Consider the following 25,341-nt stretch of genomic DNA (forward strand, 5'->3'; position numbering starts at 1 on the left):
ATAAGGGTGCCCATACTTTTGCACCAGTCAAATTTTGTTTAAATGCAGATTGCACATTTTCTGTTAGTACAATAAACCTCATTTGAATCCAGAAATATAACTGAGTCCATCAGTTATTAGATATATGAAACTGAAATAGCTGTTGCAAAAACCAAAATTGTTATAAAGAAAAAAGGTTAACATTAATAGGGGTGCCCAAACTTTTACATATGACTGTATTGGTTATTAGATGGTTCTACGGATAATATTTCATTTTCCAACATTTTTTTTTTTTTTTTTTTTAGACTTTTCTCATTTTCTATGGCAGCATTCACAGTTGTGCGCCGGCCGGGCAGTGTCGAATATCAGGATGTATATTATGAGAGTCGGGAAAGCCCAGGAGAGGCTGTGGCAGGATTTTTGGCATCTGTCCATCCTGTGGGGGTGAAGCTGCGCTCGGCCCCCTGCTCTCACTATTTGCCTCCTCTCTGGGCTTCCCGGCAGCTAGAGTTGAGCGACTTTGGTCGGATCGGGTTTCATGAAACAAAATTTGTTTCAGATGAAACTGGTCCGACTAGGGCAAAAAAAGTCGGCGTTTCGTCCGAAACCCGACCCCAATGCAAGTCAATGGGAAATAAAAGTCGGCATTGCGTGGATGAATGTCATCCGCTCAATGCCGACTTTTATTCCCCATTGACTTGCATTGGGGTCGGGTTTCGGACGAAACTACGACTTTTTTTGCCCTAGTCGGACCAGTTTCATCTGAAACAAATTTTGTTTCATGAAACCCGATCCGACCAAAGTCGCTCAACTCTACCGGCAGCATCTGGTGACTGCAGAGAGTCGGGATCACAGAGAAACCTGCAGAGAAAATCGATGGGTCTCAGTGGTACCCAATACCGGGCGACAACCTCTTTGTCAGTGCAGGTCTCCCCGTTATCATTATCAGCCCCCGACTGGAGGGAAGGGTGGTGTGACCCCAAACTGATAAAGGGGATACTACATAATGGTCCATACCATCCATGGAAAAGGAGCAAAACTGAGTCCCACATTGTCAGCAGTAGCGCCCCCCACAGTATGTTCTGAGACCCTCACTAAATACAGAATGACAACTACCAGTACAGTGCCCATAGGGCTTGTCATAGGGATCCACCCTGAGACTGACTGTCAGCCCATAACTGTGATCATGAACTATGAAGCTCAGGATGAACAGCAATATAGATCCCAACATGATAGGGACAATATCACACAGGAGAGGATTAGATACACGGCTCAGCAGACAGTATCACAAAGGATAGGATTAGATACACGGCTCAGCAGTCAGTATCACACAGGAGACTAGATACACAGCTCAGCAGTATCACACAGGATAGGATTAGATACATAGCTCAGCAGTCAGTATCACACAGGAGAGCATAAGATACACGGCTCAGCAGTCGGTATCACACAGGATAGGTTTAGATACACGGCTCAGCAGTCAGTATTGCACAGGAGAGGATTAGATACACGGCTCAGCAGACAGTATCACACAGGATAGGATTAGATACACGGCTCAGCAGTCAGTATCGCACAGGAGAGGATTAGATACACGGCTCAGCAGTCAGTATCACACAGGATTAGATACACGGCTCAGCAGTCAGTATCACACAGGAGAGGATTAGATACACGGCTCAGCAGTCAGTATCACACAGGAGGATTAGATACACTGCTCAGCAGTCAGTATCACACAGGATAGGATTAGATACACGGCTCAGCAGTCAGTATTGCACAGGAGAGGATTAGATACACGGCTCAGCAGACAGTATCACACAGGATAGGATTAGATACACGGCTCAGCAGTCAGTATCGCACAGGAGAGGATTAGATACACGGCTCAGCAGTCAGTATCACACAGGATTAGATACACGGCTCAGCAGTCAGTATCACACAGGAGAGGATTAGATACACGGCTCAGCAGTCAGTATCACACAGGAGGATTAGATACACTGCTCAGCAGTCAGTATCACACAGGATAGGATTAGATACACGGCTCAGCAGTCAGTATCACACAGGATAGGATTAGATACACGGCTCAGGGGTCAGTATCACACAGGATAGGATTAGATACACGGCTCAGCAGTCAGTATCACACAGGATAGGATTAGATACACGGCTCAGGAGTCAGTAACACACAGGATAGGATTAGATACAGCAGAGTATGGAATGACTTGCCATATGTATGTTCTGCAGTACTGACTTCCAGTATGCTGGCGCCCTCTGGTGGCTATATAGAGGATGAGGGTCACCTAGCTGCTGCTATATACAGTTTATATAGATGACGCTTAGTCGTATGTGACCGGTTTGTGTGTCGGGGCGGCTGTGCCGTGTATTTTATCTTAAGCACAGGTTACACTGCTGAGGTGACGCTTGTTATTTCTGCGCACTCCTACGTCATTGTCGGCCATGTTTTCAGGCGCCATTCTTCTTATTACGTGGTGGCTGCGCACCCCCGTTTAACACACAGAGTCCTGTCACAGCGTTGTTGTATTGTGGTCCTGGACACAGACTCCAGGCAGATGTAAAGTTTTCTTACTTTTATTCCTCTCGCTCTTCTGTCCATAAATAAAAGGTTTACATTCATTAACAGGAAGAAAAGAAAAAAAGATAAAAAATAAAAAAATAACAAACACGACTCCGGCCACAGATTGTGAACTTCTTGTCATCCATAGTCCAGGGCATATGACAATCACAACGGCGGCGAGAGAACCGGAGCCCACCGACAGACGCAAACATGACCCCGTCCGTCAATCTGACAACGACAGCATCTTGATTTATGGCAAAGGAGGAAGAGTCACACGAGATGTCAGAGAGGATGTGGGCAGTTCAGTCCCATAAAAAGCAGTCGCCACATATCTCTTACAGGAAGAAAAGACCAGGCATGCTGAAAGCCAACATGCCCGACCCTTCCTTCCCCCACTATCTGCCATCAGAGGACTCGCACCGCACACGATAGCTGGTCGGCCATGCTGAGATCATCAGGAAGGGCCGAGGTTTATCTAATGTGCATGGTCGCACTAGACCTAATTTAATGGGGTCTCGGTCAGACCGGAGAGAGATCTGTGCTGCTGATGGATTTATGTCTGAAAATGGCTATAAATGGAAGTGCCAACTATTTTAGGGAAGTTTGCACCGTTCTCTCACCAGTGGGGACCCTTGTCACCAGCCCCTTAGACCCCTCCACCACTTAGAAGCCTGTGTCCCTCCAAACTGTGACCATGAGGTTATCCGGATTATCGGTCCATCCTCGTGATGAATGAGCCAACACAGCAACAGCGCCCCCCGACCAGGAAGAGGAGAAAAAAAAGACACCACGGACACTGGCATTGACTGGCGTTTAGTGACGGAGGGGCCGCTCTGCTGTACCAGGATCATCACTGCGGCCGCCGGAGCTCGGTATTTACAGGACGACTTTGTGCCCCCTCCAGACGGCAGGGCACTAACAGGCCGGGAACACGCTGCAAAACAGACAGGAGACGACTGTGATTACTCAGCTTTGTATGTGATAGGGCAAAGGGTTTGTCTTTTGGGGGTGGGGGAGTGCAGGAACAATCTCGGGACCCCTCCATCAGCCACTTCAGGACGACATATTGGGTATTATTAGGAGTCAAGTTATGTTCTTACCACTGAAATCCACCAACTGGTTCTGCAAACCGATGGCGCACCAAGAAGGTGGCGACCGCCTCCGCGACCTGCGCCAAAGAGAAGTCGTTACAGCTCAGCCTGACAACCAACTGCCATCCCGTCGCTCCCTAGGAGTCTCGACATCTGGGACCATGAGGAATCTCTAGAACCGGGGACCCCTCTCACTAGGCCGGCCCTATATTTGTCATCAAGTTTAACCCCATTCGCTATCAGGCAAATTTTCATGTTTATTTTTTTTTACATTTTTTGCTTCCAAGAGCCACAATTTCATTATTTTTCTTTCCCCCATGATTTGTGTGGGATGAGTTGTAGGATTGAAGGTCATCATATTACCCATACAAAGTCCGGAGAAAATGGTAGAAATTTCCAAGTGCGGTAAATTTGTAAAAAAACAAAAAAAAAAAAACAAAGCCACAATTGTGTAAATGCTTTATTTTTTTTTTTTTTTGGGGGGGGGGGGGGGGGGGGATTCCTTTTTTCAAGGACCATTGTGTGTGGTAAAAATGATCTGATTTCTACTGATTTGGAGAGTCAGGTTAAGTTATGGTGATACCAAACGTGTATTGTTTTTATATTTAGATATATACAATCATTGGCCCCCTTGAAATTGTTCCAGAAAATGAAGTATTTTTCCCAGAAAATTATTGCACTTGCACATGTCTTGTGATTGCACAATGATTATTTCCTTTGTGTGATTGGAACAATACAAAAAAAAAAAAAACAGAAAAAAAAGGCAAGGTGTAGATAATTTCACACAAAACCCCCAAAATGGGCCAGGCAAAATTGTTGGCAGTGGCACCTTTCCAAAATTGTGGGTAAACAACTTTGTTTCCAGCATGTGATGCTCTGTCAAATTCACCTGTGGCAAGTAACAGGTGTGGGAAATATGAAAATCACACTTGAATCCAGATAAAAAATGAGAGAAGGTGACTCAATCTTTGCATCGTGTGTGCCACACTAAGCATGGAGAACAGAAAGAGGAGAATAGAACTGAGAGGATTTGAGAACCAAAAGCAAGGTTACAAGTCCATTTCCAGAGATCTTGATGTTCCTTTGTCCACAGTGCGTAACATCATTATTATTATTTATTTCTATAGCACCATTGGTTCCATGGTGCTGTACATGAGAATTCCAGAGGATGGGGGCTATTCGGGAGAAGTCTTGGAGGCGGTTGGGTGAGGAGCGAATAAGTGTGGAGGAGAGAAGGAGGTCTTGGGAGGACCGCAGATTACGTGAGTGAAGGTATCAGGAGATTAGTTCAGAGACATATGGGGGAGACAGGTTATAGATGGCCTTGTAGGTCAGTATTAGTCATTTGAACTGGATACGCTGAGGGAATGGAAGCCAGTGAAGAGATTTGCAGAGAGAAGCGGAGGAGTAGCGAGGAGAGAAATGAATTAGTCGGGCAGCAGAGTTAAGGATGGACTGGAGAGGTGCAAGGGTGTTAGCAGGGTGGCCACAGAGGAGGATGTTGCAGTAGTCGAGGCGGGAGATGATGAGGGCATGCACAAGCATTTTAGTAGATTGAGGGTTGAGGAACGGACGGATTCTGGAAATATTTTTGAGCTGGAGGCAACAGGAGGTGGAGAGAGCTTGGATGTGCGGTTTGAAGGACAGTGCAGAGTCATGGGTTACTCCAAGGCAGCTGACCTCTTGTACGGGGGAAAGCATGATATCGTTAATTGTGATAGATAGGTCAGGTAAGGAAGATCTGTTAGATGGAGGAAAGATGATGAGTTCAGATTTGTCCACATTGAAATTGAGGAAGCGGGAGGAGAAGGAGGAGGATATGGCTGATAGACACTCTGGAATCCTGGACAGCAGAGAGGTAACGTCTGGGCCAGAGAGGAAGATCTGAGTGTCGTCAGCATAAAGGTGGTACTGGAATCCATGGGACTTTATGAGTTGCCCCAGGCCAAGTGTATAGATTGAGAAGAGTAGGGGTCCTAGAACAGAGCCTTGGGGGACTCCAACAGAGAGAGGGTGGGATGAGGAGGTAGTGTGGGAGTGGGAGACGCTGAATGTTCGGTTGGAAAGGTATGAGGAGATCCAGGATAGGACGAGGTCTTTGATGCCGAAGGAGGAGAGGATCTGTAGTAGGAGGCAGTGGTCAACTGCGTCGAAAGCAGAGGACAGGTCTAGAAGCAGGAGGAGTATAGAGTATTGTCCGTTAGCTTGGGCTATAAGTAGGTCGTTGGTAATTTTGGTCAGGGCTGTCTCAGTGGAATGATGGGGACGGAAGCCAGATTGTAGATTGTCAAAGAGCAAGTTAGATGAGAGGTGGGAGGAAAGTTCAGCATGGATGTGCTGCTCCAGGAGTTTGGAAGCGAATGGGAGCAGTGATATTGAGCGATATCTGGACATAACGGTTGGGTCGAGAGTTGGCTTTTTAAAGATAGGTGTGATTGTGGCATGTTTGAAAGCAGAAGGGAAGGTACCGGAAGTTAGTGATAGGCTAAAGAGGTGGGTTAGGGAAGAGATAAGTGTGGTGGTGAGGTTGTGGAGGAGGTGTGATGAGATGGGGTCAAGTGCACACGTTGTGAGGTGCGATTTGGAGAAGAGGCGATTAAGCTCCCCTTCAGTGATGTTGGAGAGGGAGGTTATGGGGTTTGGGTATTGGTCTGGTGTACAAAGGGGTTGTAGTTGAACAATAAAGACTTGCCTTGTTTGGTCGATCTTATTTTTGAAGTGTGTGGCAAAGTCCTCAGCAGAGATGAGGGAGGTTGGAGGGGGCAGTGGTGGGCGGAGGAGGGAGTTAAAAGTGTTGAATTACTGTTTGGGGTTGTAGGATAGGGAAGATACGAGGGTTGTGAAGTAGGCCTGTTTAGCAGAGGTGAGGGCAGATGTGAAAGCGAGTGTTGCCTGTTTGAATGCAGTGAAGTCGTCGTGCGAATTTGTTTTCTTCCAACGCCGCTCTGCAATCCTGGACACTTGCCGGAGCGCTTTAGTGGTGTTATTGTGCCAGGGTTGTCTGTTGGTATGTCGCATTCTGCCATGAACGAGTGGCATTGTAGAAAGCAGTGGCACTGTCTGTGTCATGGAGTAAGGATATGGAGGACAGTGGTAGAATAGAGTCAGAGAGCGTGTGGGTGTCTAGGCCTGCGAGGTTTCTGCGGGGGGTGCGCATGTTGCTGGGTGACAGGAGAGGAGGACAGGGATGAGAAAGTGAGTCGATGGTTGAATAGAGGGAGAGGGGAGGTGGTGATGTTAGATAGAGAGCAGAGGCGGGTGAAGACCAGGTCTAATGTATGGGAGGACCTAGTGAATGACCTGCATAAAGCTGATACCACCGTAACAAAGGCTACCATTAGTAACTCACTAAACCGCCAGGGACTCAGATCCTGCAGTGCCAGACGTGTCCCCCTGCTTAAGCCAGTACATGTCCGGCCCGTCTGAAGTTTGCTAAAGAGCATTTGGATTATCCAGAAGAGTACTGGGAGAATGTCATATGGTCTGATGAAACCAAAGTAGAACTGTTTGGTAGAAACAAAACTCATCATGTTTGGATGAGACAGAATGCTGAGTTGCATCCAAAGAACACCATACCTACTGTGAAGCATGGAGGCGGAAACATCATGCTTTGGGGCCGTTTCTCTGCAAAGGGACCACGACGACTGATCTGTGTACATGAAAGAATGAATGGGGCCATGTATCGTGAGATTTTGAGTGCAAACCTCCTTCCATCAGCAAGGGCATTGAAGATTAAATGTGGATGGGTCTTTCAGCACAATAATGATCCCAAGCACACTGCCAGGGCAACGAAGGAGTGGCTTTGTAAGAAGCATATGAAGGTCCTGGAGTGGCCTAGCCAGCCTCCAGATCTCAACCCCATAAGAAAACCTTTGGAGGAATTTGAAAGTCCGTGTTGCCCAGCGACAGACCCAAAACATCTCTGCTCTAGAGGAGATCAGCATGGAGGAATGGGCCACCATACCGCCAACAGTGCGTGCCAACCTTGTGAAGACTTACAGAAAACGTTTGACCTCTGCCATTGCCAACAAAGGACATATAAAAAAATATTGAGATGAACTTTTAATGACCAAATACTTATTTTACACCATAATTTGCAAAACAAATTTTGCCAAATCAGACAAGGTGATTTTCTGGATTTGTTTTCTCATTGTGACTCTCATAGTTGTGGTCTACCTATGATGTCGATTACAGGCCGCTCTCATCTTTATAAGTGGGAGAACTTGCACAATTGGTGGCTGACTAAATACTTTTTCTCCCCACTGTAATTAGCAAAACAAGTGTAACTGCAATAATATTCTGGGAGAAATACTTCATTTTCTGGAACAATTCCAAGTGTGCCAACACCTCCGGCCATGACTGTATGTGTGTAATATATTTATTATTTTTTGTCGGAAAAAAAAATAAATCTGTGCAGCCGTATTCTGAGATCAGTAAGTTTTTAATATTCAGCTGGTGGAGCTGTGTGAGGGATAGTTCTTTCTAGTGCACGGTTGTATATTTCATTGGTGAGAGTGTTAGTTACATCTATACAATGATTTGAGCATGTAACACATGAAAATTGAGAATACTTAGCGCATAAATTAGCCAATTCATGTGTACCCGGCAGCCAGGATAAAGCGATTCTCATTGCTGGGAACTAATTTAATGTGAATCTTTTCTTAGGCTAAAGTCTACATTTATACATGGGAAGATATATGCTGTACAGAACACCTGAGGCTGAGGGGTGGAGTGCTCAGTCAGAGAGCCAATATACAAAAATCACATCAGGATCTTACCTACCCATGAAAGGAGGCTATCAACCCAGGAGAGGATTCACGTTGGGTTCCCAGCAAAGAAGATCACCTTGTTGTGGCTGCTGGGCATACATGGATTGGTATGCATTGAGTAAATTAATTTTTTCCTATTTTCTAGAGCAGTAATGCAATTCATATTTTCCTATCTTCTTGAGCAGTAATGGAATTCAAATTTTTCATGTTTGCATGTCATAGCACTACAGAGTGCTGCTTTATTTGTTGGTTATGTAAGTTAGTAAGCACCTATGATGGTCAGTCTTTTGATATTTCTATAAGGTGATTTTATGCCTTTTTATTGCATTATTGAAGTGGCCATCACTAATAAAATAAAAAAAAAAACAAACCCGCATTTCTGCAGGTAAAAATTTTGTTTTTCACAGCATTTACCGTGCATGTTATATAATTTTAGATTTTCATAGGAATACACAGGAAAAGAACCTCCTTGTACTTTTTTGTAATATATCAGTATTACAGATATAGTAAACAGGGGCCTTCAATAGGCCACCGGAAACCCATTAGGCATCCCGGGATTGAATTGCGAAAGGCCAATGGGCACTAGAATGGACGCCTCACCGGCAGAGATTGGTTAAACAGCAGCGATCGGAGCTAGATGTCGCTGGCAGCTGTATACTTTACACCCGACGTGTGACGTACATGTGTGTCCTATGTCGGCAACGAAGTTAATGTAGAGTAATTTGCAGCCAAATGCAGTCAGACCCCACTTATCAGCCATTTACAGTATATACGGTGGTCTGGCGAGTGTCTTACTTTATCTGGAGCGTCTTCGTGTACGGCATGGCCACACTGCGGGAGAACCTGCATCTGGAACTTTCCTGTAATGCAAAACATAAGACATCCATGAGAAGATGGACCTGGCAAGGGGCTGAATGTACAGTATGGAGAAGGAAGGTGGGAATCAAACGGCACCTTGTGATCAAAATGCCCAAACGCGGTGGTCTTACCCTGCATCTGTCCTATCGTGAGGTCCTTATCCAATCTGTCCACGCCTGAAACAACAAGACAAGCGTTATCTGCCTATGATCTGGGAGACCGTGAGATTTATAAATATAAATAGGGGGTAGCTTACCGATCGTTGGGGTCCAACCTATGAGATCCCCAATGATCCCAAGAATAGGGTCTTTTTTTCTACATACTTAGCCATAGTTATTCTCTTCAAAGTGCATGTATTAATAAGTATTATAAGCAACACTCAATGATCGCCATCTTCTCCAGTTACCAGCAAAGTTACCGCTTTTCCTCAACCAGGTGCCTACAGTTCTGACACGCTGTGTCTTCTGTACAAACCGGAAGCAATGCAATAAGCCGACGAGACATTGAGGTTCACTTATGGTCCACAATGGAGACGCTGTCAGAACCGAGGTCATCTGGCCCAGGAGAGGAAGTCACTCCTCACCGGAGAGGAAGGCGATAGGAAAGGATTTCAATACATGAACTGTGCACAAAGCAACTATTGCTCCTAGGGTGGATAAAGCATTCACACGTCCATTTTTCACGAACGTGTCCTAGCCGTGCTTCTCACAGACAGGACATGTAGCCATTATAGTCTATAAGGCTGTTCACATGTCCATGTTTCCTGACCGAGGCCTTACAGACCCCACACGCAATCACAGGTGGAGATCCATGCAGATCTATGCTTGGGTCTGATGATTACACATTACAGTATATAAAAGCAGTGTGATAAAAACATTAAAACCAGCACATGTAAAAACAGAAGAAAAGCCGCAGCAGAGGACACTCACCGGCCAGGAGGAGCTGTTTAGGAATTGAACAGCTGAGGAAGAGGTTGGAGAGACCCCTGAACCAGCCCTCCCAGTATTTCTCAGTTTTTGACAGCTCGATCCTCCAGGTATAGGGGCGCTCCTTTTTGGTCTAAGAAAGAACGATATTAGAAGTGAAGTTCTGGATTTAGAAAATAGAAAGTTCTACTTTCTGCTCCAGTGTCGCAGTTGCTGAATGGAAACCTTTATTATTTCCTATCAGTGGATAAAAGCTGCTTGTGGTTCCGTGATGGACACCGCTCCAGTAAGGGTCACATGGTGCAATAGTGTGCATCACAAATAATGCCAGGTTTACCGGATGTACGCCAAAATGAACAAACCAAAATCATTATTTTTATACGTAGCAGCATGTTGACTGGTTGCACGGCTGAGACCCTGCTGATCATTAAGAACAGGACCTGTTGGAATGTCGGGTTGGTCACAGCCATCTGCACACTATGGCTCCGTGCCTAGTTGGAGAAAGCAGAGTGCAACGCTTGGCTATTTCTTGTATGGGACGGTCGTGACGTACAGCCAGCACTTCATTCATATGGAGCATGGTAGATCTCCGATCTCTGAGTTGTGGGGGTCCGAGTGAGCGGGATAGCTTTGTGTGAGCGCATGGGGGGTCACATGTCCATTCTCTTCTTACCTCCGTATCATCCTCCTTCTTCCTTTTGTTGATGGACTGCCCCCCGTTCTCCTCTTCATCTTCTTCCTCTTCCTCGATGATTCCTTCTCCTAAAGATTTTGGTCCTTCGGGACTTACGGCTTCTTCACATCTGTGGGTAAACCAGCACACACAGTGTTACATCAGGTACATTTATGAAGCATTTTCTTACCTCTTTTTAGGATGAAGCTGGAAAGTTGTCCTTAACCATTACCCTTCTACAAGGTAAATCTCCATCATATGTCAGGCTGAGTGTATGGGGCAGGTTCAGAGGATGATCCCGCTACACACACGGCAGATGTTGGCAGCGTTATACAGCAGTAACCGGAGCTGGGTCCCACTGCTGCCACTTAGCTAATTAGATGATGCTGTCAATCAGCGGCATAGAAGGAGATGCTAAATGGCTGCGGACCCATTATGCCAACGTGTTAGATGAGCAACAAGGTGTTGTGGAATAATACTGCATACGGAATACTCACTGCTTGACCTGTCCCACCATGGAGACCCGAGCCGAGTCCAGATTCCTGATCTGACCACTCTTCACACTGAGGAAGAAAGAAATCATAGTAAAATTACACAAACTATTGTCCATTACACAGAATACGACCAAAAAGTTAAACTACTGACCTCCATTCGATGGCACCCTCCAGAGATTTAAAGGTTTTCGGGCGGCTGCGCAGGAAGTTCTGCATACTGTTTAAGGCGTCCATTGCAGTTCCTGATAATCGAGATCAAACTTAGCGGCTATGGGGTCCATATTCCTTTTACCACCCCAAGATGACCACAGCCGCACCGCGGACACGGTAGCACTCACCTTCCACAACGTCGATCATGCAGAGGCCCAGCAAACTGGGGACGAGGTTAGCAGCGGCCGTGTGGACGGCGATGGCTCCCCCCATACTGTGTCCAATCAGCATTATGGGAGGAGGGAGGTCTCCATACAAAGCTTCCACCACATTCCCAATGTCCCTGTAAATATGTTAGAAGTCGTGTAAGGCCACTTTCACACTAGCGTCGTGCACTGCACGTCGCTATGCGTCGTTTTGAAGAAAAAACGCATCCTGCAAAAGTGCTTGCAGGATGCGTTTTTTCTCCATAGACTTTTATTAACGACGCAGTGCGACGCATTACCACACATCGCAACCGTCGTCACCAAAAAACGTTACATATAACGTTTTTTGGTGCGTCGTCTGCAGCATTTCCGACCGCGCACGCGCGGCCGGAACTCCACCCCCCCTGCCTCCCTGCACCTCACAATGGGGCAGCGGATGCGATGAAAAACAGCATCCGCTGCCACCGTTGTGCGGCGCTTCCACACTATGCGTTGGTGCGCTGCAATGTCGCATAGCGACGTGCAGTGCACGACGCTAGTGTGAAAGTAGCCTAAGAGAGTATACTGGGAAAAACTGGGGGGGAACGATGCTCCACCAATGCCAACATATTGGGTCACCCACAGAGATACGGAATGGCGGCCACACTGACAGAAGAGGTCGCCTCTACGACAAAGGAGCCATTACTGAGGTGGCTATGAGAGCACCGAAGACTCACCGAGCCATGCTCTCTGCTGACAGGTCCTCGGGGTTCCTGACCTTAGTTTCTCCTGGAAGACAAATCAAATGTCTGTAAAATAACAAAATGAAAGAACAAAGACGTTGTGTCAGGATATCGGGGCCGGGACTCACCGTGACCTCGCTGATCTAATGCAACAACTCGGCACTGAATCCGGCTGATGATGGCAGTCTGGGGGGCAAGAAGAAGGACGATTCTGTCATTATCGGAATCTCTTTATCATCCCCATACTGTTAGCTTCCTTCATACATTTGTCCCCACGTTCTGCTGCCCCTACACTTGACTATACTACATTACTTCTGGCACCCCTGTGCCTCCATCCACCATGCTCCACTATACAGTTGTGTCCGAAAGTATTGACACTCCTGCAATTCTGTCAGATAATACTCAGTTACTTCCTGAAAATGATTGAAAACACAAATTCTTTGGTATTAATATCTTCATTTAATTTGTCTTAAATGAAAAACACAAAAAGAATTGTCCTAAAGCCAAATTGGATATAATTCCACACCAAACATAAAAAAGAGGGTGGACAAAAGTATTGGCACTGTTTGAAAAATCATGTGATGCTTCTCTAATTTGTGCAATTAAGAGCACCTGTAACTTACCTGTGGCACCTAACAGGTGTTGTCAATAACTAAATCACACTTGCAGCCAGTTGACATGGATTAACCCCTTCCTGACATCCGACGTACTATCCCATCCACGGTACCCGGGCCCGTATGACCGTGGACGGGATAGTACGTCTACCGCGATCAGCGGCACCCACATGGTGAGCGCCGCTGATCGCGGCCGGGTGTCAGCTGATTATCACAGCTGACACCCGGCACAATGTGTCAGGGGCGGTCACGGACCGCCCCCAACACGTTAACCCCTTGCACACCGCGATCAAACATGATCGCGGTGTACTGGGAGTTAAAGGGAAGCATCGGCAGGGAGGGGGCTCCCTCCGTGCTTCCCTGAGCCCCCCACGGCAGCGCAATGTGCAGCGCTGCTGCGGGGGGCTCTTTCCCTACAGGCCCCGGATCCAAGATGGCGACGGGGGCCTTCGGGGGCCTGCAGGAAGCTGGCTTCCTCAGTGCCTGCAAAGCGCAGGCATGAGGAAGCCTTCGGCACTGCCTGTGACAGATCGCTGATCTGTCACAGTGATCTGTGATGTGACAGATCAGCGATCTGTCACAGGACAGTGATGTCCCACCTGGGACTATGTAATAAAGTAAAAAAAAAATTAATAAAAAGTGTAAAAATAATTTTTAAAAAAATCGCCAAATAAATTAGTAAAAAAAAAAAAAATATTCCCCAATAAATTCATTTTTTGAAAATAAAAAAAAAAAAACAATAAAAGTACACATATTAGGTATCGCCGCGTCCGTAACGACCCGCCCTATAAAACTGTCCCATTAGTTAACCCCTTTAGCGAACCCCTTAAAAAATAAAAATAAAAAACGAAGCAAAAAAATAATGATTTATTATCATACCGCCAAACAAAAAGTGTAATAACACGCGATCAAAAAGATGCATATAAATATCCATGGTACCGCTGAAAACGTCATCTTGTCCCGCAAAAAACGAGCCGCCATACAGCATCATCAGCAAAAAAATAAAAAAGTTATAGCTCGCAGAATAAAGCGATGCAGAAATAATTATTTTTTTATATAAAATAGTTTTCATTGCATAAAACCGACAAAACATAAAAAAACGACCTAAATGAGGTATCGCTGTAACCGTACTGACCCGAAGAATAAAACCGCTTTATCAATTTTACCGCACGCGGAACGGTGTAAACGCACTCCCCCAAAAGAAATTCATGAAACGCTGGTTTTTGTTCATTCTGCGTCCCAAAAATCAGAATAAAAAGCGATCAAAATATGTCATGTGCCCGAAAATGGTACCAATAAAAACGTCAACTCGTCCCGCAAAAAATAAGACCTCACATTACTCGGTGGGTCAAAATACGGAAAAATTATATCTCTCAATATGTGGTGATGCAAAAACTATTTTTACAATAAAAAGCGTCTTTCAGCGTGCGACAGCTGCCAAACATAAAAACCGCCATAAATAGTAAATCAAACCCCCCGTTATCACCCCCTTAGTTAGGGAAAAATAATAAAATAAAAAAAAATGTATTTATTTCCATTTTTCCATTAGGGTTAGGGTTAGGGCTAGGGTTAGGGCTGAGATTAGGGTTAGGGGTGTGTTGGGGTTCGGGTTGGAGTTAGAATTGGGGGTTTCCACTGTTTGGGCACATCAGGGGCTCTCCAAATGCAACATTGCGTCTGATCTCAATTCCAGCCAATTCTGAGTTGAAAAAGTCATATGGTGCCGCTTCCTTTCCAAGCTCTGTCATGCGCCCAAACAGTGTTTTACCCCCACATGTAGGGTATCAGCCTACTCAGGACAAATTGCAAAACAATTTTTGGGGTCCAATTTCTCCTGTTACCCTTAGGAAAATAAAAAAATTGGGGGCAAAAATATCATTTTTGTGGAAAAATGATTTTTTATTTTCACGTCCGAGCGTTATAAACTTCTGTGAAGCACTTGGGGGTTCAAAGTGCTCACCACACATCTAGATAAGTTCCGTGGGGGGGGTCTAGTGTCCAAAATGGGGTCACTTGTGGGGAGTTTCAATAGTTTAGGTACATCAGGGGCTCTCCAAACGCACATGACACCCGCAGACCATTCCATCAATGTCTGCATTCCAAAACGTCACTGCTTCCCCTCCGAGCCCCGACGTGTGTCCATACAGTAGTTTTCTCCCACATATGGGGTGTCAGCGTACTCATGACAAATTGGACAACAACTTTTGGGGTCCAATTTCTCCTGTTACCCTTGGGAAAATGAAAAAATTGGGGACTAATTGATCATGTTTGTGGAAAAAATACGATTTTTTTTATTTTCATGCCCGGGCATTATAAACTTCTGTGAAGCCCTTGGGGGTTCAAAGTGCTCACCACACATCTAGATAAGTTCCTTAGGGGTTCTCGTTTCCAAAATGGGGTCATTTGTGGGTGTTTCCACTGTTTAGGTACATTAGGGGCTCACCAAAGGCAACATGACACCCGCAGACCATTCCATCAATGTCTGCATTCCAAAACGTCACTACTTCCCTTCCAAGCCCCGACGTGTGCCCATAGAGTAGTTTTCTCCCACATATGGGGTATCAGCATACTCAGGACAAATTGGACAACAACTTTTGGGGTCCAATTTCTCCTGTTACCCTTGGGAAAATAAAAAAAATGGTGACTAAAAGATCATGTTTGTGGAAAAAATACAAATTTTTTATTTTCACGCCCGGGCGTTATAAACTTCTTGTGAAGCACTGGGTGGTTCAAAGTGCTCACCACACATCTAGATAAGTTCCTTGGGGGGGTCTAGTTTCCAAAATAGTGTCATTTGTGGGGGGTTTCCACTGTTTAGGTACATCAGGGGTTTTCCAATCGCGACATGGTGTCCGATCTCAATTCCAGCCAAAAACGTCAAATGGCGCTGCTTCCCTTCCGAGCTCTGCCATGCGCCCAAATAGTGGTTTACCCCCACATGTGGGGTATCAGCGTACTCAGGACAAATTGCACAATAACTTTTAGGGTGCTATTACCCTTGGAAAAATAAGAATTGAGGGTGAAAAGATCATTTTTGTGGAAAAAATATGATTTTTTAATTGTACGGCTTTATGTTATAAACTTCTGTGAAGCCCTTGGGGGTTCAAAGTTCTCACCACACATCTAGATAAGTTCCTTAGGGGGTCTAGTTTCCAAAATGGTGTCATTTGTGGGGGGTTTCCACTGTTTTGGTACATCAGGGGTTTTCCAATCGCGACATGATGTCCGATCTCAATTCCAGCCAAAAACGTCAAATGGCGCTGCTTCCCTTCCGAGCTCTGCCATGCGCCCAAATAGTGGTTTACCCCCACATGTGGGGTATCAGCATACTCAGGACAAATTGCACAATAACTTTTGCAGTCCAATTTCTCCTGTTACCCTTGGTAAAATAAAAAAAATTGAACCTGAAGTATTTTTTTTGTGAAAAAAGTTAGCCTGTGACGCACCTAATGGGTTAAATAAACTTCTTGAATGTGGTTTTGAGCACCTTAAGGGGTGCAGTTTTTAGAATGGTGTCACTTTTGGGTATTTTCTATCATATAGACCCCTCAAAGTGGCTTCAAATGTGATGTGGTCCTAAAAATAAAATGGTGTTGTAAAAATGAGAAATCGCTGGTCAACTTTTAACCCTTATAACTTCCGAACAAAAAAAAATTTTGGTTCCAAAATTGTGCTGATGTAAAGTAAACATGTGGGAAATGTTAGTTATCAAGTTTTTTGTGTGCCGTATCTCTGCGATTTAAGGGCATAAAAATTCAAAGTTGGAAAATTGCGACATTTTCAAAATTTTTGCCAAATTTCCGTTTTTTTCACAAATAAACGCAAGTTATTTGAATGAAATTTTACCACTAACATGAAGTACAATATGTCACAAGAAAACAGTGTCAGAGTCACCGGGATCCATGGAAGCGTTCCAGAGTTATGACCTCATAAAGGTACAGTGGTCAGAATTGTAAAAATTGGCCCGGTCATGAACGTGCAAACCACCCTTGGGGGTGAAGGGGTTAAAGTTGACTCAACCTCTGTCCTGTGTCCTTGTGTGTACCACATTGAGCATGGAGAAAAGAAAGAAAACCAAAGAACTGTCTGAGGACTTGAGAAACCAAATTGTGAGGAAGCATGAGCAATCTCAAGGCTACAAGTCCATCTCCAAAGACCTGAATGTTCCTGTGTCTACCGTGCACAGTGTCATCAAGAAGTTTAAAGCCCATGGCACTGTGGCTAACCTCCCTAGATGTGGACGGAAAAGAAAAATTGACAAGAGATTTCAACGCAAGATTGTGCGGATGTTGGATAAAGAACCTCGACTAACATCCAAACAAGTTCAAGCTGCCCTGCAGTCCGAGGGTACAACAGTGTCAACCCGTACTATCCGTCGGCGTCTGAATGAAAAGGGACTGTATGGTAGGAGACCCAGGAAGACCCCACTTCTTACCCCGAGACATAAAAAAGCCAGGCTGGAGTTTGCCAAAACTTACCTGAAAAAGCCTAAAACGTTTTGGAAGAATGTTCTCTTGTCAGATGAGACAAAAGTAGAGCTTTTTGGGCAAAGGCATCAACATAGAGTTTACATGAGAAAAAAAGAGGCATTCAAAGAAAAGAACACGGTCCCTACAGTCAAACATGGCGAAGGTTCTCTGATGTTTTGGGGTTGCTTTGCAGCCTCTGGCACTGGACTGCTTGACCGTGTGCATGGCATTATGAAGTCTGAAGACTACCAACAAATTTTGCAGCATAATGTAGGGCCCAGAGTGAGAAAGCTGGGTCTCCCTCAGAGGTCATGGGTCTTCCAGCAGGACAATGACCCAAAACACACTTCAAAAAGCACTAGAAAATGGTTTGAGAGAAAGCACTGGAGACTTCTAAGGTGGCCAGCAATGAGTCCAGACCTGAATCCCATAGAACACCTGTGGAGAGATCTAAAAATGGCAGTTTGGAGAAGGCACCCTTCAAATATCAGGGACCTGGAGCAGTTTGCCAAAGAAGAATGGTCTAAAATTCCAGCAGAGCATTGTAAGAAACTCATTGATGGTTACCGGAAGCGGTTGATCGCAATTATTTTGGCTAAAGGTTGTGCAACCAAGTATTAGGCTGAGGGTGCCTATACTTTTCTCTGGCCCATTTTTGGAGTTGTGTGTGAAATGATCAATGTTTTGCTTTTTGCTTCATTCTCTTTTGTGTTTTTTCATTTAACACAAATTAAATGAAGATAATACAAAAGAATTTGTGATTGCAATCATTTTCAGGAAGAAACTGAGTATTATCTGACAGAATTGCAGGGGTGTCAATACTTTTGGCCATAACTGTACATCCGAATTCATTATGGTTTCCTGCACCCCTGTGCCTCAATCTATCACGCTCCACTACACATCCGCCTCCATTATGGCATCCTGCACCCTTACAATCCTGGCTCCTCATTCTTCTCCTCCACAATTCGCTTATTGTGCCCCTTCTTACACCATTAGTCTCCTCGTCAGTACTCACAGTGAACACGGCCCAGGACAGGGCAGAATGTCCTCCTCCATGAAGAAGCAGCAGGACGGGCCCCTCCGATCCGCTCTTGTAAACACGAAAGCTGTGCTCCACATTAAGGAAAAGACGGAGCGGAGGAGTTACCAGCACACATGGACTCAGAAAGGGAGAGAGGTAGGAGGACGACCACTCCCCATCTCCTCATATTGGACTGTGAGGGGTTATCCTGTGACCTCAGATGAAGTAAGAGGATCAGACGTGTACAATATCAACATGCCCACTCGTTTGTATGATCAAAAAGCAAATCGCCCAACGAAAACCAGTCCGATTCTAGTTCACCTCCAGATAATCCTTAAAGGAGTGGTGCCGGATCAGCCATTCATTGCGAGGTAGGAAAAAAACAAAAATCTATCACATCTGATACACTGTTTCAAATAAAGAAGTTTTAACTAAGCGCTGCCACATAAAAGCCCGATCTGTGAAAATATAACATTAATTAACCCATATGGTGGAAGTCATAACAAAAAAAAAAAAAGTACTAACATTGCTATTTTTTTTTTTATTGGTGCACTTTCCAGAAACAAAAAAAAAAACAAAAAATAAAGGATCATAAAATCGTATACACACCCAAATGGTATCAATAAAATATTTACATTTTTTATTTTTTTTTTTTTCTTTACAAAGTTCAGAATTTTAAGCAACTAAAATAGGGGAAAAAAAGGAAAAAAAAAAAACCCAAAAAAAAGCCTTATGGCTCAAAAAAGAACATAAGGAAAACAGAAAAGCGAAAAAACATAAATTGGCTTCGGCGACAAGGGGTTAAAGAGGCTTCCCCATAGGGTGGGCCCCGGTTTAGGATCTATTTGGCATTGTGCCCCCATTACACCTGGACGTCTCTGGCCCTCGGGTAAAGGATATATCTTTGCCAGTTTCACTGTCTACGATCACGTCTTCCATGGACTCGAAATACTGACTCCAGGGGACAGGGGAGAAGTCGCGCTTCCTTCCGGGCCTGGAAACGTAAATGTCAGATTATGCCCCGCATACAGATATAACATAGGTAAGGCCTCTGCTCAGCTCTCACCCCATCCTCATCTTGGATCCGGACTGCAGACCCCCGGGCATCGGCGGTCGGGGAGGTAACCGGGCCAGGTGCAGCTGCTTCTCAAAGGTCGACATGTTCTGCGAGACAAGAAATCAGCTGCATGAGACGGAGCAGACGGACAACATAACTACAGGGGGCACAAAATACCGTGCACGGGGGGGCTGTGCCAAAGTGACCCAACAGCACCGCCAGAAAGTGCTGCACTTTACAATGGGTAATGTTTCTCCCAGCAAAGACTAACATACCGGCTCTGGCATGCCACGGGAAGGAGGATATTCACCATGCAATGCTCCTCTGGGAAATTTAATATACAAATTGCCTCTTCAGAGGGGGAAGAGGACTTGAACTCTATAGCGCCACCTGTTGGAAGCATGCCAGAGCCAGTATGTCACTATCCACAAGGAGAAACGTTACCCCTTAGAGCCCAGTACAGAGCCTCTCACCTAGCCAAATCAGGTCTCATGCTTTGTACTGACGAGGGGCAATACCCCGAAACAGAGGTTCTGCAAATTGAGATTCTGATTTGGCTTTTATCCTAAGTCATATTACAAGGCTTCTTAAAAGGTCGACAGTGACCTGTAGGATCGCTGCTTCCAACAGGTGGCGCAATAGAGTTCTAGTCCTCGTCTTCGCTGAAGATGCAATTTGAACTTTACAGCAGCACTCACAGCGCTCCCCCTATAGGTCTCAAGGAGAACTGCAGAGTGTTCACCTTCATTGCTCTCATGTCACCTGCACTAGTGACTACACCTCAGCTGCTGCAGAACCTCATACTGCATACCTCAGCTGCTGCAGAACCTCATACTACACACCTCAGCTGCTGCAGAACCTCATACTACACATTTCAGAGCAGGATTATACAATCTAATACCGGTATAATGTACAGGGGATTACAACGGCATGTAAAAGTTTATGCACCCCTGGTCAAAATTTATTGTCAAACTACTGTGTTTTCTCTTTTCAAATCATAAAAAAGGCCTATGATGAAAGGAACACCATTCCTACTGTAAAGCACGGAGGTGGATCGCTGATGTTTTGGGGATGTGTGAGCTACAAAGGCACAGGAAACTTGGTCAAAGTTGAAGATGAATGCAGCACATTATCAGCAAATACTGGAGGCAAATTTGCAATCATCAGCCTGGAAGCTGCGCATGGGACGTACTTGGACGTTCTAACATGACAACAATCCAAAACACAAGGTCAAGTCGACCTGTCATTGGCTACAGCAGAAGAAAGTGAAGGTTCTGGAGTGGCCATCTCAGTCTCCTGACCTCAGTATCATTGAGCCATTCTGGGGAGATCTCAAGCGCGCAGTTCATGCTAGACAGCCCAGGAATTTACAGGAACTGCAGGCTTTTTGCCAAGAAGAGTGGGCAGCTTTACCATCTGAGAAAATAAAGAACCTCATCCACAACTACCACAAAAGACTTCAAGCTGTCATTGATGTTACAGGGGGTAATACACGGTATTCAGAAATGGGGTATGTAAACTTTTGATCAGGGTCATTTGGATGTTTTGGGTTGTCATTATGATTTAAAAAGAGAAAAAACAGTAGTTTGACAATAAATGGCTTCACCCAACCACTAACCATGAGGGGAGAAAAAGGGCAAGAAAGCAAAAAATCTGCTGGGGTATGTAAACTTTTGAGCACAAATGTATATATAGCCATCTTTTACAAATTAAAATTATGAAAAAGAAAACGGGACCATGCATGGTTCGTAATCTAATCCCGGTATAAAGTACAGTGGGGAATTATATACTCTGACCCCGGTATAACGCACAGTGGGGATTCTATCCTCTGACCCCGGTATAACGCACAGTGGGGATTCTATCCTCTGACCTCGGTATAACGCACAGTGGGGATTCTATCCTCTGACCCCGGTATAACGCACAGTGGGGATTCTATCCTCTGACCCCGATATAACGCACAGTGGGGATTCTAGCCTCTGACCCCGGTATAACGCACAGTGGGGATTCTAGCCTCTGACCCCGGTATAACGCACAGTGGGGATTCTAGCCTCTGACCCCGGTATAACGCACAGTGGGGATTCTAGCCTCTGACCCCGGTATAACGCACAGTGGGGATTCTAGCCTCTGACCCCGGTATAACGCACAGTGGGGATTCTATCCTCTGACCCCGGTATAATGCACAGTGGGGATTCTATCCTCTGACCCCGGTATAATGCACAGTGGGGATTCTATCCTCTGACCCCGGTATAATGCACAGTGGGGATTCTATCCTCTGACCCCGGTATAATGTACAGTGGGGATTCTATCCTCTGACCCCGGTATAATGTACAGTGGGGATTCTATCCTCTGACCCCGGTATAATGTACAGTGGGGATTCTATCCTCTGACCCCGGTATAATGTACAGTGGGGATTCTATCCTCTGACCCCGGTATAATGTACAGTGGGGATTCTATCCTCTGACCCCGGTATAACGTACAGTGGGGATTCTATCCTCTGACCCCGGTATAACGTACAGTGGGGATTCTATCCTCTGACCCCGGTATAACGTACAGTGGGGATTCTATCCTCTGACCCCGGTATAACGTACAGTGGGGATTATATCCTCTGATCCCGGTATAACGTACAGTGGGGATTCTATCCTCTGATCCCGGTATAACGTACAGTGGGGATTCTATCCTCTGACCCCGGTATAATGTACAGTGGGGATTCTATCCTCTGACCCCGGTATAATGTACAGTGGGGATTCTATCCTCTGACCCCGGTATAATGTACAGTGGGGATTCTATCCTCTGACCCCGGTATAATGTACAGTGGGGATTCTATCCTCTGACCCCGGTATAATGTACAGTGGGGATTCTAGCCTCTGACCCCGGTATAATGTACAGTGGGGATTCTATCCTCTGACCCCGGTATAATGCACAGTGGGGATTCTATCCTCTGACCCCGGTATAATGTACAGTGGGGATTCTATCCTCTGACCCCGGTATAATGTACAGTGGGGATTCTATCCTCTGACCCCGGTATAATGTACAGTGGGGATTCTATCCTCTGACCCCGGTATAATGTACAGTGGGGATTCTAGCCTCTGACCCCGGTATAATGCACAGTGGGGATTCTAGCCTCTGACCCCGGTATAATGTACAGTGGGGATTCTATCCTCTGACCCCGGTATAATGTACAGTGGGGATTCTATCCTCTGACCCCGGTATAATGTACAGTGGGGATTCTATCCTCTGACCCCGGTATAACGTACAGTGGGGATTCTATACTCTGACCCCGGTATAACGCACAGTGGGGATTCTATCCTCTGACCCCGGTATAACGTACAGTGGGGATTCTATCCTCTGACCCCGGTATAACGCACAGTGGGGATTCTATCCTCTGACCCCGGTATAATGCACAGTGGGGATTCTATCCTCTGACCCCGGTATAATGTACAGTGGGGATTCTATCCTCTGACCCCGGTATAATGCACAGTGGGGATTCTATCCTCTGACCCCGGTATAATGCACAGTGGGGATTCTATCCTCTGACCCCGGTATAATGCACAGTGGGGATTCTATACTCTGACCCCGGTATAATGCACAGTGGGGATTCTATCCTCTGACCCCGGTATAATGTACAGTGGGGATTCTATCCTCTGACCCCGGTATAACGTACAGTGGGGATTCTATCCTCTGACCCCGGTATAACGTACAGTGGGGATTCTATCCTCTGACCCCGGTATAACGTACAGTGGGGATTCTAGCCTCTGACCCCGGTATAACGTACAGTGGGGATTCTATCCTCTGACCCCGGTATAATGCACAGTGGGGATTCTAGCCTCTGACCCCGGTATAATGCACAGTGGGGATTCTATCCTCTGACCCCGGTATAATGCACAGTGGGGATTCTATCCTCTGACCCCGGTATAATGTACAGTGGGGATTCTATCCTCTGACCCCGGTATAATGTACAGTGGGGATTCTATCCTCTGACCCCGGTATAATGTACAGTGGGGATTCTAGCCTCTGACCCCGGTATAATGTACAGTGGGGATTCTAGCCTCTGACCCCGGTATAATGTACAGTGGGGATTCTAGCCTCTGACCCCGGTATAATGTACAGTGGGGATTCTAGCCTCTGACCCCGGTATAATGTACAGTGGGGATTCTATCCTCTGACCCCGGTATAATGTACAGTGGGGATTCTAGCCTCTGACCCCGGTATAATGTACAGTGGGGATTCTATCCTCTGACCCCGGTATAATGTACAGTGGGGATTCTATCCTCTGACCCCGGTATAATGTACAGTGGGGATTCTATCCTCTGACCCCGGTATAATGCACAGTGGGGATTCTATCCTCTGACCCCGGTATAATGTACAGTGGGGATTCTATCCTCTGACCCCGGTATAATGCACAGTGGGGATTCTAGCCTCTGACCCCGGTATAATGCACAGTGGGGATTCTATCCTCTGACCCCGGTATAATGCACAGTGGGGATTCTATCCTCTGACCCCGGTATAATGTACAGTGGGGATTCTATCCTCTGACCCCGGTATAATGTACAGTGGGGATTCTAGCCTCTGACCCCGGTATAATGCACAGTGGGGATTCTATCCTCTGACCCCGGTATAATGTACAGTGGGGATTCTATCCTCTGACCCCGGTATAATGCACAGTGGGGATTCTATCCTCTGACCCCGGTATAATGTACAGTGGGGATTCTATCCTCTGACCCCGGTATAATGCACAGTGGGGATTCTATCCTCTGACCCCGGTATAATGCACAGTGGGGATTCTATCCTCTGACCCCGGTATAATGTACAGTGGGGATTCTATCCTCTGACCCCGGTATAACGTACAGTGGGGATTCTATCCTCTGACCCCGGTATAATGTACAGTGGGGATTCTATCCTCTGACCCCGGTATAACGTACAGTGGGGATTCTATCCTCTGACCCCGGTATAATGTACAGTGGGGATTCTATCCTCTGACCCCGGTATAATGTACAGTGGGGATTCTATCCTCTGACCCCGGTATAATGTACAGTGGGGATTCTATCCTCTGACCCCGGTATAACGTACAGTGGGGATTCTATCCTCTGACCCCGGTATAACGTACAGTGGGGATTCTATCCTCTGACCCCGGTATAATGTACAGTGGGGATTCTATCCTCTGACCCCGGTATAATGTACAGTGGGGATTCTATCCTCTGACCCCGGTATAATGCACAGTGGGGATTCTATCCTCTGACCCCGGTATAATGCACAGTGGGGATTCTAGCCTCTGACCCCGGTATAATGCACAGTGGGGATTCTAGCCTCTGATTATTCCCGGGGATCTTCCTTCCTTATACTGTACAGTGGCCGCTCGGTGATGTCCCCATGTAAGAGCCGGCGACACTGATAATAACCATCCCCCGTTATTACAGAGCAGTGGCAAAACCGCCCGGCAGTGACATCGTGACGTTGTCGTTACCCCGCCGCCCACCTCCTGGGTCTCCGCGCCCCGCTCTCCCTCCGTCACGTACCGTCACTGTCCCCCTCAGGCCTCAGCCCACCACCAGCCACTGGGTTTCCGTGGAGACAGCTTGCCCCGCCCACTACTTACTGCTCCCGGAACTGACGTCATGGCGCACAGCACGCCGGGAGACGCCTCCAGTCAGTCTTGAATTTACCATTTTCTTTTCAATAACTTTATATATATAAACAAAATGAACAATCATTCAAATTTTGAAAAAAAAACTTTATTAATACGTAAAAGTGTTAA

General features: G+C 46.0%; 1 protein-coding gene across 3 annotated transcripts; it reads right to left on the reverse strand.

The window, feature by feature from the left end:
* Positions 1 to 2,537: 2,537 nt before the first annotated feature.
* On the reverse strand, positions 2,538 to 25,240 carry PPME1 (protein phosphatase methylesterase 1). Of its 3 annotated transcripts, none has more exons than XM_073548537.1 (15): positions 25,183 to 25,240; positions 19,599 to 19,696; positions 19,432 to 19,526; positions 18,527 to 18,618; positions 12,557 to 12,614; positions 12,423 to 12,474; positions 11,689 to 11,843; positions 11,502 to 11,592; positions 11,354 to 11,419; positions 10,857 to 10,986; positions 10,187 to 10,316; positions 9,389 to 9,433; positions 9,195 to 9,259; positions 3,640 to 3,707; positions 2,538 to 3,473 (listed from the first exon to the last, which is right to left on the reverse strand). In XM_073548537.1, exons 1-15 carry the CDS (start codon positions 25,201 to 25,203, stop codon positions 3,455 to 3,457), a joined length of 1,185 nt encoding a protein of 394 aa, XP_073404638.1. In that variant the 5' UTR covers positions 25,204 to 25,240; the 3' UTR covers positions 2,538 to 3,454. The 3 variants fall into 3 exon arrangements, with proteins under 3 accessions (XP_073404638.1, XP_073404639.1, XP_073404640.1); XM_073548538.1 differs by having other exon boundaries at positions 25,103 to 25,198; XM_073548539.1 differs by lacking the exon at positions 25,183 to 25,240 and adding an exon at positions 25,063 to 25,081.
* Between the last annotated feature and the right edge of the window lie 101 nt (positions 25,241 to 25,341).

The sequence above is a fragment of the Dendrobates tinctorius genome, unplaced genomic scaffold, assembly GCF_039654945.1.
Source record: "Dendrobates tinctorius isolate UK_male_01 unplaced genomic scaffold, ASM3965494v1 ptg000157l, whole genome shotgun sequence".
Taxonomy (NCBI): domain Eukaryota; kingdom Metazoa; phylum Chordata; class Amphibia; order Anura; family Dendrobatidae; genus Dendrobates; species Dendrobates tinctorius.